This window comes from Symphodus melops (genome assembly GCF_947650265.1).
Source record: "Symphodus melops genome assembly, chromosome: 1".
NCBI classification, from domain to species: Eukaryota; Metazoa; Chordata; class Actinopteri; order Labriformes; family Labridae; genus Symphodus; species Symphodus melops.
Window position 1 is genome coordinate 54,352,967 of NC_136691.1, and position 15,902 is coordinate 54,368,868.

At 41.0% G+C, this 15,902-nt stretch overlaps 1 protein-coding gene across 1 annotated transcript; it reads left to right on the forward strand.

Moving 5' to 3' along the window:
• The first annotated feature begins 3,680 nt into the window (after positions 1–3,680).
• LOC306829042 (eosinophil peroxidase-like) lies at positions 3,681–14,804 on the forward strand. Its single transcript, XM_079351861.1, has 13 exons — positions 3,681–3,723; positions 6,365–6,430; positions 6,961–7,048; positions 7,133–7,308; positions 7,414–7,546; positions 9,310–9,439; positions 10,635–10,841; positions 12,165–12,525; positions 12,670–12,830; positions 12,925–13,183; positions 13,635–13,805; positions 13,920–14,157; positions 14,266–14,804. The coding sequence occupies exons 2-13, from the start codon at positions 6,367–6,369 to the stop codon at positions 14,468–14,470; spliced, it is 2,193 nt and encodes a 730-aa protein (XP_079207987.1). The 5' UTR covers positions 3,681–3,723; positions 6,365–6,366; the 3' UTR covers positions 14,471–14,804.
• The last annotated feature ends 1,098 nt before the right edge of the window (positions 14,805–15,902 follow it).

The following is a 15,902-nucleotide window of genomic DNA, read 5'->3' on the forward strand; positions in this document are numbered from 1 at the left end:
TAACTTGTAACAGAGACTTTCCACACATCTTAGTAGCGTCCACGTCGTTTTTGTTGGGTTTATAACATTTTGATTTTCCAACCACGAAGCACATGAACACGCTAATGTCAGAAGAACAACATCCCAGCTCGTAAACTGGGACCATCCGAGAAGCACGTGGACGGATAATCGGTCCTCCTTTTGCCTTTGGATCCATTTTTATATGTCCAGCACCCAGAGCAGTAGTACAGCATGTGTTCCTTTCTCTGAGCGTCCAAATCAGATTGTGACTAAAGTTCTACCTTTCACACACGCACAATAAAAGATTTGGCCTATAATATACATGTTTTATTGTAATGTTTGTTCACACATGTTTACATCATTTTGCCTTAAAGCAGGGGTGTCAAACTCCAGTCCTGGAGGGCCGGCTTCCTCAGACTGTTAGATGTCTCCCTGCTCGGACGCAGCTGAATCCAATGAGTGACTCGTTATGAGGCTTCTGCAGAGCTTGATGACAACACATTGTTTTAGAGCAGGTGTGTTAGAGCCGGGAGACGTCTAAAAGTCTGAGGAAGCCGGCCCTGCAGGACTGCAGTTTGACACCTGTGCCTTAAAGTATTTGACAAACAGACAAAAAAGAAATAGTAAAGACAACGTGAAGAGAAACAAGAACATGTGAGCGAGTGTTTAACTTCCTCGTTAGCTGCCTGACTGAGCACGCTCCTCAGGCGGCTGGGAGCAAATAACTTCAATAATAATATTAAATAATTAAATTCTTCCTGTTAAAAAGTTTTTTTTTTTTTTGGTGTATTAGGGAATGTTGTGCTTTCTGATCTTGGGCTGCACTGTGGACACAAGCAGTTGCATCACGCCTGTCCTGTTTCAGCCTTCATGGATGAAGCCTGAGTGAGGTCTGCTCCCGCAGGGCGCTCTGGAGGCTCATCGGCAGCAGCCGCCTCCATGCTGGAAATCCTGTCTCTTCTGCACTTTCTTACAACCGTAACGACAGGTTGAGCGCCGGAGCTGAGCGGGGTTCAAGCCTCTTGATTGAAACATTACATCGCACCCACCTGTCAATCATGTCTGTTACGCTACTAACGATGGATAACACGTATCTGAAAATCAAAACGGGGCCTTTTACAAAACCAAAAAAAACCTGCAGTGATGACAATAACTAATCAGATTTTTTATTTTTTTTATTGTTGTACCTGTAAACATTAATTTCTGCTGTAAAAATTGCTTTTTTTTTGAATGAGGTGCTCATCTGAGTTCCTGCAGCCTGCCTCAAGTGGACACTTGATGAATTGCAGGATCTCCCTTCTGCAATATACTGTTCCTCGCTCTAACAGTGGAACTAATGGCAGCAGTGGATGTAAAGATCAGTCCCCAGTCACGTGATCACAGTGGTGTATTTTCCACTCCTCTCAGGCAGCAGATGTTTTTTTAAACACTAAATCTCTCACAGTGTCACTCATAAATAATCAAGGTTGTCTGTGCAATGTGTTTGTTCAGGAAATGTTTAAGAGTCCTCACAGAAAACCTCAAAACGAGGAAGTCCACGCCTGACATCTCTGAGTAATTGATAATCACTTAATTATTGTTAAGTTATGTTTTCTAAACCACAAGGGTTCCTTATGCCATTTTGTTGGATAACCAAAGCTGCGCTTCAGTGACTATATCTTTAACAAGCGAGCTTTGGATGCCATTTGTCTGCGAGCACACCTGAAGAGAAACGGGGAACGTTGTTATAAAAACAAATAAAAGCTCTGAGAAAGAAAGTGCAAACAATGCGAAGCCGTCTCTTTTTAATGTTTTGAATTCAAACGGCAGAACTCATTTTTTAACACCTCAGAGTTAACAATGACTTATAGGAAGTATAGATGTAGCCTAATTCCATCGTTGCAAAGTATTCACATAATGCTTAACAACGTTACAATCATGAGGGGTCCTGAAAAGGGTCCTGAAAAGGGTCCTGAAAAGGGTCCTGAAAGGGGTCCATGGTCTAAAAAAAGTTTGAGAACCTCGGATCTAAAGAGGCTACCCATCAATACATTCACATTGTCCATCAGTGTTTTGTGTGATTGGTGCAGAAAACAAAACGTTTTCTTTTAGTTTGAGAAAAAGTGTGAGACCCTGAAATAAAGAAGACACACACACACACACACACACACACACACACACACACACACTCGTTAGTGTCATTAAAAGAACACAACCGGACTTTGTTTGCAGCAATCCCGCACAGATGCGTCAAATATAACATAATTATATAATATATATATATAATATATAATATATAATATATATAACAACGCTGGTCAAATATAACAATATATCCTGAGCTAAGTGTGTTTATAATTAGCTGTGCTACATTGAAAGAGTTTAGAAAAAGCTAATTTACTGTAGAGAAGAATACTCATCGTTAAAGTGCAGATTGAATTGCTTTATATTGTTATATTTTCACATTATGTTTCATTATACTTTGTCATATGAATATTATAACAGCTATTATATATTTTATAAACCATTTGAAGAGAAAAGGGGAAAAAAAATATAAATGTACTTTTTTTTTTTTTGCTTTGTTTCTTTATTTATTTTATCCCCATTATTGTTACGATTCAGAATTGGAACCAAACGCACGACTCAGAGACAGAATCAACCAACAATAATTTATTAAACAACGAGTGACAACGGTGAATAAATGTACTACAAGAAAATAAGTGACACTAATGTGTAACAAGAAATATAATGTGACTCTAATGTGTAACATGAAATATAATGTGACTCGAAGGTGATCCAAAAGCACGCGTGTAGTAGAGCCAGATGAAGACAAACGAGGAAACACGAGGACTCACAGAGCCACTAAAAACTAGTAAAGACACGGAGAGCACAAACCACTGAGGGAAGAACAATAATCTGGCGCCGGAAGCGTGGAGGGAGCCGGCTTAAATAATGAGCTGATTGAAGTGAACACACCTGTGAGACTAACCTGAAACCACGGAGTGATTAAGAGGTGAAGGGAAAACACAGAGGGAGTGGACAGACAGGGAAAAAACAAAACAAACACACGTGGGAAGACACACAGAAACCCAAACATGACAATTATACATTGAAATCTCCCCATTCAAATATCACCCCATATACCCACTAAACTCTGACTGCAAGCGTTGTCTCTGTCTGTTATTTGTATGTCTATTCACTGTATGTCTATGGTTTATGTCCTGGACCACTGTTTTTTTCTGTGTTCTAATTCTGTCACCCTAGAAAAAAAAAAAAGAAGAAGATTGAAGGTGCTTATCAGAGAGAGGATCAACGTGGAAAACGTTTTTGTGTCAGAGATGGATTTTATTATGAAGAAGTCCTTTTGTCCTTTACAAACGATGAAACTATGTGCACATATGACAGGAGGTGACGAGTGTTTGCTGGTCGAGCAGGAAAAATGTTCACCATAAAGTGACACGTGTGGAAAAAAAATGACTTCCGCTAACGCAGTGAATCGTGGAGACATTGTGTCTCTCTCTGGTTTTGTTGAAATGCTGTTCTGTAAAATGTTTCTGCTTCCTGTTGAACAACATGTTCACTTCATTCAAAATCATTCAGGCAAAAAGCCTCAGGTGTCTCTGAGCGGAGCAGGGGGGGTGTCACTGCTGTCACAGAAAAAATTACATATATATACAAGTTAAAGGGTTGTTAAGTGATCCACAGCAGCTTGACGACTGAACTGGGACCGACAACACCTCACAGGTACTGTGCTCAAACTTCTCTTTTCCTTCCTGGCCTGGTGTGGCTGCGTGCTTGGACAGTTAAAAGCAGGTGTGATTTTAAAAGGCTCTATACATTTAGTGTTGATCAATTGGCTGATCGACTGTCTGTCGACCACCACACGACCCCGCACTGCACGCAGATATTACGATCTGGTAACTAGTACAGTTTTAATATCCAGGTTTGTTGAATATATGATGCATCTTGAACTTGGAAGTGGATTATTCCGACAGTGTGTCATGTGATGTTTTTTCCCTCCTGGACCCCTTTTATTTCTGATACAGCTGCAATAGTAAATGTTTTGAAATTTAAATTTTGTTAAATATTCTTTCTCATGTGAAGGAACAATTTCAACGTCTTTCCCATCAAGTTTGGTTTAAAAATAATTTAAAAGGCTCGCCTCGTATTGAGACCTGTCTCCAAATAAAGGGCAGGGTCATTTCACAGACTGAAGTACATAAAAGCCCGAGCCAATTAGAATAAGTTTTACAACATGTCATTCAAACAATGGGCTTGATGATGAACAGATGAACCATGTGGGAAAACCCTCAACTATTGTCGTCACAGCTTTTAAAAAACCAGGTCAGTTAAAGTGATAACATAATATCTGATGAATGGGATTAAATACTGAATTTATAAATACTGAATTCTCGGGACCGATATGAAAACAGTGGCGGAAAAAAAAAAAAAAAATAGGATGGTTGGAGGATAATAATATAGATTAAAGGTTGTGTGTAGAGCTGGAAACCAGAGAGAGGGTGGGGGAACAACATGTGGGAAAGAAGCTGCAGGTCGGACTTGAACCTGAACCTGAACGTCCGCTTTGAAAACTCCAGCATAGCCTCTGAACACGGGCGTGTCCACAAAGCTCTTATGTGGAAACTTAAAGAAAAGACATAACTCCCTTTTATGTTTCTGAATGTAAAGCTTGTTGAAAATATTGATATTGTATAATTGGGTTTTCTATTGGACAGGGATCAGCATGCACTCCATATAAGGCTGGTTCTTACTGAATCCATTCCTCGTATCAGCAGGTGCCCAAAAGTATCTGGTACGATTTTAAGTTTTGGAGCATCTGTGACTCACTTTGTAGAGTCGGTCGCCACTGAAACGGAAGGTTGAGGGTTCAATCCCCAGCTCCTGCAGCCACATAGCAGCCATCACGATGAGTTTCACATGAGCGGCCTGAACATTGTGAACTATTATGTTGAACTTCTAGCAGACAAACTGGTTTGTTCTTAAAGGTCATATAGAGGCACGCGTGTATAATTATAATTCTTTTATAATTAATTAAAATGTCCTGTGAGTAAGTTTAGTTTCATGACTTGTTGTGGCACAAAAGTGGGATGGGACTGTTGATTTAGTTTCTGCTTGAACCAAGAGTTTTGATGGTATGAATGATGGGATGGGAACAGTAAAGTCTGCACACTTCATACAGATTCTATTATCTGGGTATCGTACAGAAGAAGGATGATCCGCTTCGTGTTGAAACAAGTCCGTTATGGTGAATGCTGAATGGACTTAGACTTGTACAGGGCTTTTTCATACACCGCTGACTAAGCAGCCGAACTTATGGTCAAGTGTATAGCCCAAGGACACACCAAATCCGTCTGTTGTTTATCTATGTGCTGCTGCTCTACCCAGAAAAAACATCGAGTGTGCTGACTTCTCTGTTTGTCCTTTTAGTCTTCTTGCGTTCGTGCACTTGTGATGGTTTTGGGTCCGTTGCTCTGTTAAGGCCGTGGAGAGTGGAGGAAAACGACAGGCAAAAACTCACGTCCACACTATACGGGGATTTCAATGCTCGTCGTTTATTTAAATAAACACTCCAACCTTATCAAGCCCGGTTGTACGGCTACTATCGTTTCATACATGAACAAAATAGTGCCATATTTGACCATCATTGTTCTATAAAATAAAGAAAACAGGAGCGAAAAATAATACGTCCGACCAGCATAGTGTGCGCATCGTTCCACGAGGAGCAGGTAGCACAGGCACTGCTTGATGACGTCGCCACTAAGCGACACAGTATACACATTGTTAACGGTACATTCCATAATCACAACCGTTACACACTTCATGATTTATCACTGATTGAGTGTGCTCCTTTTTCTGCTGCGTTGTCGAGGTGTACAAAACGATTTTGCGTCCAAAATTGCAAAATTGCGTCGATTTTGCACATTTTTCCCCTTAAAAACAAACAGTTTTAAGGGTTGCAAATAAACAAGATAACGTCTACTTCTTTCTTTCTGACACAGTTTATGGCTTTAAAGTCGTCTGTTAGGCCGACAGCCAGTTCGATCCGCATTTATACATATTCACTCTTTTTAAAAGGGTAACGCAATGACACAAATCCACCTTTTAAAAATTAATTAAAAAAAACACATGCACATCCCTTTGTGGGTGCAGGATAAAAAAACCAAAACATAAATAGTTCAAAAGAAACAAATAAGATCCACATACCAAGGAGGAGTCACCTGACCCATCAATCACAGACGCAGCAGATCAGATTCTTTTGCTTACATAGATATGTGACGTTTCTGTTTCAAAGTAAAAAATAATCAATGAAATAATTTCACATGATTTTCTGTGTTGTTTTTTTTTTGTGTTTGTCTCCTTTCAGCGATGAAGTGGTTTCTGTGCCTGATTGGTTCGCTGTACTTGTGTTCGCACAGCCATGTGGACGCTGGTGAGTTTGTCTGCATCCAGTGTGTGTTGTTGTTCAGATGGCAGATGGCTCTGCACTCACTTTCTTTTACCACTTAATTTATCACTTAATTTACCACTGCTTTTAATCTATTGTTGTTTTTAAGCTATTTATTAGGGACTTCATGACCAACCAGAATTTTTAAAGTGTGAATGTTGTGTGTGTTGTCTCTTGTGTTCTGTACTGGCGCTTTCCCTGCAATGAAGTTCCTAACGGATAAATAAAGTTCATTTGATTTGATTTGAGATGCAGACTTTTTTTTTTTTTTTTACCTGTGTGGCCTGACTAGGACACACACACACACACACACATGCAGGGGTGACCTGAAGTGTGATGTGCAAACACACATACAAATTAATAATAAATAATAATAAAATTTTATTTAAACTCTCAAGGACATCTTAAATAATGTCATTATTTACCCTTTCTAACTTCACGAATCACATCTACTTTATAACACAAGACAAACTAAGAGTAGACTGACTGAAAGGATTTTTATTTTTATTTTTTAGAAACACGTTTGAGTAGAAGTGTCATCGAAAAAGCGGTCGAAGAGGCCAAAGCCACAGTGGACTCCGCTTATGAGTACTCCAGAAGACAGTAAGTCCCAAAGTCACAACACATTTTTTTAAAGTTTTTTTTAAAGGTTTGTGCTCATTCGTCTTCCCTCCCGGCTCAACACAGGAGCGTTGAGCGTGTGAGGAGGAATGCAGCAAAGCCTTCAGATGTCCTGCGTTTGTTGAAACAGCCCGTGGGGCCGAGCCGTCTCGCAGTGCGAGCTGCTGACTACATGGACAACGCCATCAAGTTAATTAAAGGCTCTCTGGAGAAGCGTCAGAAGCGCTCCATCAATGCGACAGGTGTGTGTGTGTGTGTGTGTGTGTGTGTGTGTGTGTGTACTTCAAATGTCCCACTTAAACGTCGTCACTGCTAAGTTTGCTCTTCCTGGCTTCCTGTGTTTCTAGATTTGATTTCTGAGGAGGATCTGCAGTTGATCTCTGACCTGACAGGCTGCTCTGCCCGTCAGCGGCCCTTCTCCTGCAAGACCGTCCCCAACTTAGACACGTTTCGCACTGCGAGCAGCGTCTGTAACAACAGGTGAGGATGACGCTGATAAAGTGCTCTGATTGGTTGGATTTTATAGACAAGCGTGTCTCTGTCTCAGTTGTACGAAAGTGCCTCCCCAACAGGCACCGAAGACAAACGCAGAAGGGAGATTGCTAGTAGAACCGTGGAATTAATCCCAGCCCCCTTCCTGCTTGAATTTCCCACGGGATCAATAAAGTATCTATCTATCTATCTATCTATCTATCTATCTATCTATCTATCTATCTATCTATCTATCTATCTATCTATCTATCTATCTATCTATCTATCTATCTATCTATCTATCTATCTATCCATCCATCCATCCATCCATCCATCCATCCATCCATCCATCCATCCATCCATCCATCCATCCAAATCTAATCTAGGCCTAGTTTCTTGACCGTCTTCCGACTGGACAAGTTAGAGCGCCACCTGCAGGGCCGCGAGGGGATAATATGTTTGCGTCTGTGGGCCGTAAGGGGCTGTGATCGTTGGCCTGCAATATTCTCTCCGACCACCAGAGGCAGTAACGCGCCAGTTAGAAGTAGGCTAACATGGGCGAGAAGGAGAAGAATATTCAGTTTAACGTCGATGGAGAAGTCTCAAAGTTCTCTGCTCGGTGAATCTGAATGGAAACGTAAAGGAGCGCTACACAAAAACAGAATGCTCTTTTTAATTTCAACAAATCTACCTAACTTCATTGAGCACCTAATTTTATTGCTTTTATTGCGAAGTTTATATTGTGTTACTTATTTGACAAACGTGCACTTAAACATGGTTTTATATGAGCAAAATTAATAAAATGATCTTGTTAACTTGTGCAAGGTTTTAGCCTATGTATAGGTTCATATATTGATTAAAAAACATACGTATTCATTATTACTACATAGTGACACAAATAGCTATTAAATAAAAATGACCGCAAAAGTTAAATCAGAGCCATTTACTCGATTGGGCCCCAGACCACCTTGCTCTGAAAGTGTTGGGCCCCAAGGTCAAAAAGGTTAAGAAACCTTGCTCTAGCTTGTTTTGATATCTTAAGGTGCGCAACGGCGCTACCTCTGCCCTGCTACATTTTCATGCAGTTCCACTTCCGGGTCAAAGCTCAGCTCAGAACTTGGAGCATGCAGGAGCATCTCGGCGTGTTAATCTGACACGTGTTTTAAAAGTCTAGAACTAAGATGAATGATTGAATTGTTAGTGTTTGTTATGTTTCCTCTCGCTGTAAGTCTACGCTGTTGATCTGAGAACTCTGCAATGAGCCGCATTTGTCAACGGCGCTGTCGACCGAGACGTCACATCGGGTCTCTCTTTGCATTAAATAACTAATAAAATCAAACCCGTGCATATTTATCAGCGTTTATCACGATAGAATCTGGCTTTGACTCATTTTTACCTCTATTGTTTGACCCATCTGGTGACATGGAGGAGGTGCATGTAAAATGAACTTTATTCATTGCAAGCAGATGTTGATCTAAGTTTGAGCTAATGTGATTATGTAGGTCACGACTTATAAACATGGGTTAGAGTGACACGACGTCGTCAGAATCCGTTGATGTCAAAGAGGCAACTCCTCAGTCAGGAATCGAGCCCCGTTTTTTGCGTCTTTCGTGTCACAGTTGCAGATGTACGATGGAGCGATGGAGTTGGAGTGCCAAAATTCTTGTTGAGAAATGTTGACAGCATTGTCAAACAGTGGAACGAAAGGTTAATGCTGCAAGGCAAGCACAGAAAAAAAACAACTAATAAATGTACATTTTACTTACCTACAGAGGAAACAGCCGCAGAGGATCCTCCAACACGCCTTTCGCCCGCTGGCTCCCTGCCGAGTACCAGGATGAAACATCTCTGCCGAAGGGCTGGGACCCGGAGCAGAAAATCAACAGACAACTCCTTCCTTTGGTACTTCATATATATATTTATATAAATGATATACATGTGCTGTCTTTTTACTGTATGACGATTATTGGAAAGGATGAGACCCGCTCACGATGCAGTTCTGTAATAACTGATATGACTCAAGACAATCACATCATGATTAATTAAAGAACACAAATGGATGCAGAAGTTCCTGTGACTCCACTCTGGGCAAAGCAAACATCCAAGACTCGTCCAGCTTTTTGCATAAACTCTTATTTTATCAATCATGGGAAAGTTTTCATGTTTATTGTTGTGGACAGAGGCAACACAAGCAGGGGTCTAAAGAGAGGGAAGGAAGTGCAGACAAACAGCTTTAAGTCCAATCAGACACGAAGTGATCAGAGTCAGAGCACGACATCGAAACCTTAATCAAACAGAACAGACTACGATAGGTGAGGCCAGGTGAGCGAGTATTAACAAGGAGATGACAGAGAGCATGGAAAACTAAAAATAAACTGGATAATGTCTTAAAGGGATACTTCACCCATTTGCATGAAGCTTTGTATCATTAGAAACATGGTAGTAGTGTTGAATGGTCGTGAATCCAGCCACTCAAAAATCGTCATCATTGGGTTTGAAGACAGACTAGAGACATATTTTAGAGTTAGAGGAACATGGGGAAATTTACTCTTCATCAATTACTGAAGCGATTTACGATTTAGTTATTTTTATACAACGTTCCTACTTTTGAGGAAATGGGAAAGTTGAAAGTTTTCTTCATGTGACACAAAAATCGTCACGCTCGTCACGTAACGAAAACTTTCAGACAAAGAAAAACATATTTTTCTCGTCTCATGGCAAAATGAGGGCTGGACTCACGACCATTCAACACTACTACCATTTTTCTAATGATACACAGCTTCATGCAAATGGGTGAAGTATCCCTTTAATTCAGGCAGAGTGCTACTATACAGTTGTTGTTTTTTTTAAATTTAGCATTAATTAAACTTTTTAATGGTGTCTATTTGAATTCCAATACGACTCCATTTGGGGTCCGGAGCCAAATGTTGTTCACTGTATTTATTCACTGTAATTTGGTGTCAGTTTCATCTGTCTGGTATCATCCGGATGTCGTGTCCCTCCTTTAGTGATCAACGTTTTACTAACCGAACATTAAAAACTTATATGGTTATTTTTCCAGTTGTGTAATTTTGGTCTTTTTTTTTTCCTCCTCCAGGTGAGACAAGTGTCCAACCAGATTCTGAGCACAAAGAACTCTGACGTGGAGAGTGATCCCCTCTACACTCACCTGGTCACCATCTTTGGTCAGTGGACGGACCACGATCTGACTTTCACTCCTCACTCTCCCGTCATCCGCTCCTTCAGTGACGGCATCGACTGTGACAAGACCTGCGAGCGCACGGAGCCCTGCTTCCCCATCGCGGTGAGCATCAGTGCATTCAAATATGTCACCAGGAAGTTTGAGGAATTATCAGGAAATGTTATCGAGATATCCACGGTCTTGGAAACAAACATTTCAACAATTTCCACTGAATGTATTTGTTGTTCCTGCACCATGACAACCTTTAGTATGACAGAGGTTATAGGCCACGGAATTTTTCTTTTTGAGTTTTGGGAATTCTGACTTTCCTGAGATATAAGATGTTTTACCTCAGGGTTCGGAAATTAAAATAAGAGCTCCTAGTTTAAATCCCCATTTTTTCCCCCCATAATTTGGAGTTCAAGTCAGAAATCTGTAACTAGAACTAGGATTTAACAAGAAGCAGAATTATGATTATTATGTAAAGATTTTGTGATTAAAGTTAGACTTTTGAGATAAAAGTCTGAATTTGGGGATTTCAGTCAGAATGTTTTTTTCTGGAACCCCTATCATCATTTTGTGAGGAAAAAAGCCTAATTTGAGATAAATTTAAAAAAAAAAAAATAATAAAATTCTCCCAGAATTCTGAAATGAAATCAAAAATTTTGAATTGACAGAATTCAGAGTTTAATTTAGAATTCTAAAAATGAGACCAATAAATAAAAACGATGCAGAATCTTAATATTAAAGTCAGAGAGTTAAAGTTAAAAGTCAGACCACCGACATTACATTTTGAGATTAAAACTTCGTCATCATTCTGTGAGAAAAATAAGAGGAGGGAAATGAAGTCAAAAGTTTGAGGTTAAAGTCAGGATTCTGTCATCGAACTGAGAATTAAAAAGAAAAAAAAAATCTGTTAAAGTTAAACAAATCCCGTGGCCTAAATCCTTTTTCTTCCTTTAGAAGTTCATGAAATGTAATTTAACGAAAGGGAAGTGACAGGTACAGAACATAACTTCAGGACCAACCTTTCCCTAACCTCAAACTGTTTTCGTGCCTTTAACAAAACAAACTGCAGTCTTTTATAATTTGTTGTTTTTATGTTGGGGAGCAGAACTTCCTGGTTTGTTTTAGCACTGTGAATGGCCTTGTGTCTGAACAGCGCCATGTAAATAAAACTTGCTTTGCATCGCCTTAAACAAAATCAACGGCCAAAATAAATAGTGCATCAGCAGCACTGACTTTTTCCCACAAAACATAAACTTGGTCTTCTGGCTCCTCTGGTAGAGAGAGCCAAGATAACAGCACGTGCCACCCTCAGGGTTACATTTCATGAATATATCACGAGCTGCTATTGAGACAGGTTTTTTCATTTCACATGAAACACAAAACAATTAAAAAAATAATATTTAAAAATTCTAAAAAAGCTTCTTTCCGTGCGTACAGATTCCCAAGAATGACCGCCGCTTTGAGGAACACTCAGAAGAATGCATCCCCTTCTTCCGCTCCACAGCAGCTTGCGGTTCTGGCAACACGGGCCACATCTTTGGTGCGAGCACTGTCCGCCAGCAGATGAACACTCTGACAGCGTTCATCGACGCAGGCCAGGTGTACGGTTCAGACGACGCCAAAGCTCGCTTCTTACGTGACCTCACCACAGATAAAGGCTTGTTGAGGGTGAACACGGCGTACACGGACGACGGTCGAGAGCTACTGCCCTTCACCAACATGGGCGCTAACATGTGTGCTACCCGTGCTAGAATTACCAACGACATTAGTGTTGAGGAGGTGCCTTGCTTTCTTGCTGGTGAGTGGTTGAAAAATGAATGATTGCCTTAAGTGGACACTTCTTTCTGCTCTTCAGCTCTTTTATCTTTTTAAATGGGAATCACTTTGTTTTTGACGTCATCGCGCGTAAACGCTACCATTAGCCGTATGCCTTGCCTTCTAGGTGACGAGCGCTCCAATGAGAACATCGGTCTGTCATCTTTGCACACGCTTTTAATGCGTGAGCACAACCGCCTGGCTCGCGCTCTGGCCGAACTTAATCCACACTGGAACGGAGAGAGACTGTACCAGGAGGCGCGCAAGATCGTAGGAGCATACTTCCAGGTAAAGAGACGCAGGGCTGCAGAAATGTTGCATGAACTGAAGGATGGTAAATCCCCTACGTGGTGCAGTTTTCCTGACTTGTGTTGTCTTATAGGTTATCACGTTCCGAGACTACTTACTCCACATTGTCGGCCCAGACGTGCTTGCCAAGCAGCTATCCAACTACCCTGGTTACGACGAAGACGTTGACCCCAGCATCTCCAACGTGTTCGCCACAGCCGCCTACAGATTTGCTCATCTGATGGTTCAACCCTTCATGTTTCGTCTCAATGAGACGTACGACGAGCATCCCCAGTTCCCCAGCCCGCTGCTGCACACGGCCTTCTTCACGCCGTGGAGGATCCTCTTTGAAGGTTTGGATATAATCCTTTTTTCAAAATGTTCCAAACAATTCAAATCAGGCTGACAAGTGTACACTCTAGTGCGGAATAAAATAATGCAAATGATAAGTGCAGCACTGTCACTACAAACGAGATGGTTCAAGTTTAATGAACCTGCTGGGCTCTTTTTGTGCAGAGCATTTTAATAGCAGTAAATGTAAACAGGGATTGTTGCTCTTTCCACAAACCCGTGTGCCTCAGTTTCAGAACCAGTTTCAAAATAGCTGTGAGACAACTGGATTGCTAGCTACACATGCAAAAGTCTGTTTTATAAAATGTCTTGTTTGTTTGTTTTTTCCGTTCATATCGAAGCATCGTTACTAAAATCCGTCTGTTTCATGAACAGTTAAAAAAACTCCTCCCGGGATCTCGAACCGAGTTAAAGGTCCAACAAACATTGTTCCCGTTTTCTTGCTTGTCTCAGGTGGGTTGGACCCGATCCTGAGGGGTCTGGTGGGCCGCAGGGCAAAGCTGAACACCCAGGAACACATGATGCACGACGAGCTGAGGGAGCGGCTGTTTGAGTTCTCCAAAGAGTTGGCTCTGGACCTGGCCGCTCTCAACATGCAGAGAGGCAGAGACCACGGACTCCCCGGTATAACTCTTGACTTCTTCTTCCTGGTTCATTTAATTTCTCCGAGTCTGGAATTATAGCTCACACTGTATCTTAGCCGATGCAGAATTGTCACACTGCGCTTCTTTTTTTAAGGGTACAACAACTGGCGAAAGTTCTGCGGGCTGTCGGAACCAAAAAATCGTAGACAGCTGCAAAGAGTGTTGAATAATAACAACCTGGCCAGGAGCCTGCTGGATCTCTACAAGACACCGAAGAACATCGATGTGTGGGTGGGAGGAGTGGCAGAGCCGTTCGTCCCCGGAGGAAGAGTGGGACCCCTGTTCGCCTGCCTGATCGCCACCCAGTTCCAGAGGATCCGTCAGGGAGACCGGTAAGCCCACAGGAGGAGGATCGGAAAAAAGAAAAAAAAAACATAATTGATCGTCACGTGCAATGAATGTGTCGAGTCTTGAGTAACACTGACATCCATCTGTTTCAGACTTTGGTGGGAAAACGATGGCGTGTTCACTCAGGATCAAAGGGAGTCACTGAAGGGGACGTCACTTTCCCGCATCATCTGTGACAACACGGGTATCACTAAAGTACCCGACAAGCCCTTCCAGTTCACGTCGCAAGATTCCTACACCGAATGTGAGGACATCCCTGAATTTGACCTCAGTCCATGGCAGGAGGAAATCGAGTAAAGATTCTGACGACACGACACCCTCTACATCGCACGACACAAATCTACACTTTCTACAAATTTTAAAACTAATTTAATTTTGGGTGGAATCTTTTTCTTGCTCAATCACATCTGTGGAGTCTACCAACAAGTTTAAGTGGGGTGGGGGCTTTAAGGCCTTTATTATAAAGAGACAGAATGATGGAGAGAGTCAGAAATAAAGGAGAGAGAGAGAGAGAGAGAGAGAGAGAGTACAGAATGACATGAGGGAAAGGAGCCTCTGCACATAGGGCGTTCAACCCAGCCACTAAGACACCAGCTCCCGAGATATGAGAGTTTTTTTTCTTCTTCTTCTTCTTCTTCCTATTTTTCTTTTTTTTTTTTTACAAAATGGTTTTTCATGATTGACTGTTGGATGTAAACAATGAAATAATTTTTGAAATAATGTAAATTTTAGGATTTAAACATTTGAAAAGTAATTGGTCTGTTTTTGATTGGACATGATTCACATTGAATGACACAAAATAAATGATTGATGCTCTGGTTTACTTGGAGTCAGCGTTTACTTGTATTCAACGTCTTCAAGAGTTCTGGTGTTCTGTGCAAAATGTGAACAGAAGCAAATGTTTTGGGTTCCCGAACTCCTCGACCATTGACGCCAAAAAACCACTGGTGCCAGAAACTGTGGACCCTCACTGACCCCGGAGACGGAGTTGGGAACACTGGTTATTTATTGAAAGAACATAGCTGATCTCCATGTGCAGACTTTAGCACTGTGTGTGTGTGTCTCTGTAAACTCAGTATTACATTTCTAACATTACATTTTTTTTACACATTATTTTAATTTCAGCATGAATCTGTCTGAATGACTCAGGATTTGCTCATCATTTGCTCCCACTTTGGGAAACATTGATAAAGACCTTTTTTAAAGTGGTAATAAAATATTATTACAATGTATGATAATAATTGTCTTATACAAAATGGAATTTATGGAATAATATCTTGATCTTGCTTTGGACGGTTCACCTATCTGGTGGACGGAGCTAGAGCTCTCTTCAAGATCTTCTACTAGTCCAGTTATCTTGGATTAAACTTTGAATTTACATTGTCTGCAGTGACTTGCACACCTATGTCGAGCAACACTGGATATGCAAGAAGGAGAAAGAGGGGAAACGGGGGTTGAGATTTGGGAAAAGGAAGTTAAACGGCAAAAATAAAACCTGAAAACAGGAGTGGGGAAAAAAGGCAAAAGATATTTAAGATACAACAAAGTTAGGGTGTAACTGCAAAGGCCACACCTGCTTAAAACATGCATTTATTCTGTCTCTTTCTTAGCATTATTATTCTTCAAATTAATGAGGAAATGTTTACCAGATTCAACAAAGAGACACGTTATGGCATTGTGTTTTTTTTTAATCTGTAGTTCAACCAGTTAGAAAGCATTCCTGCTGGTT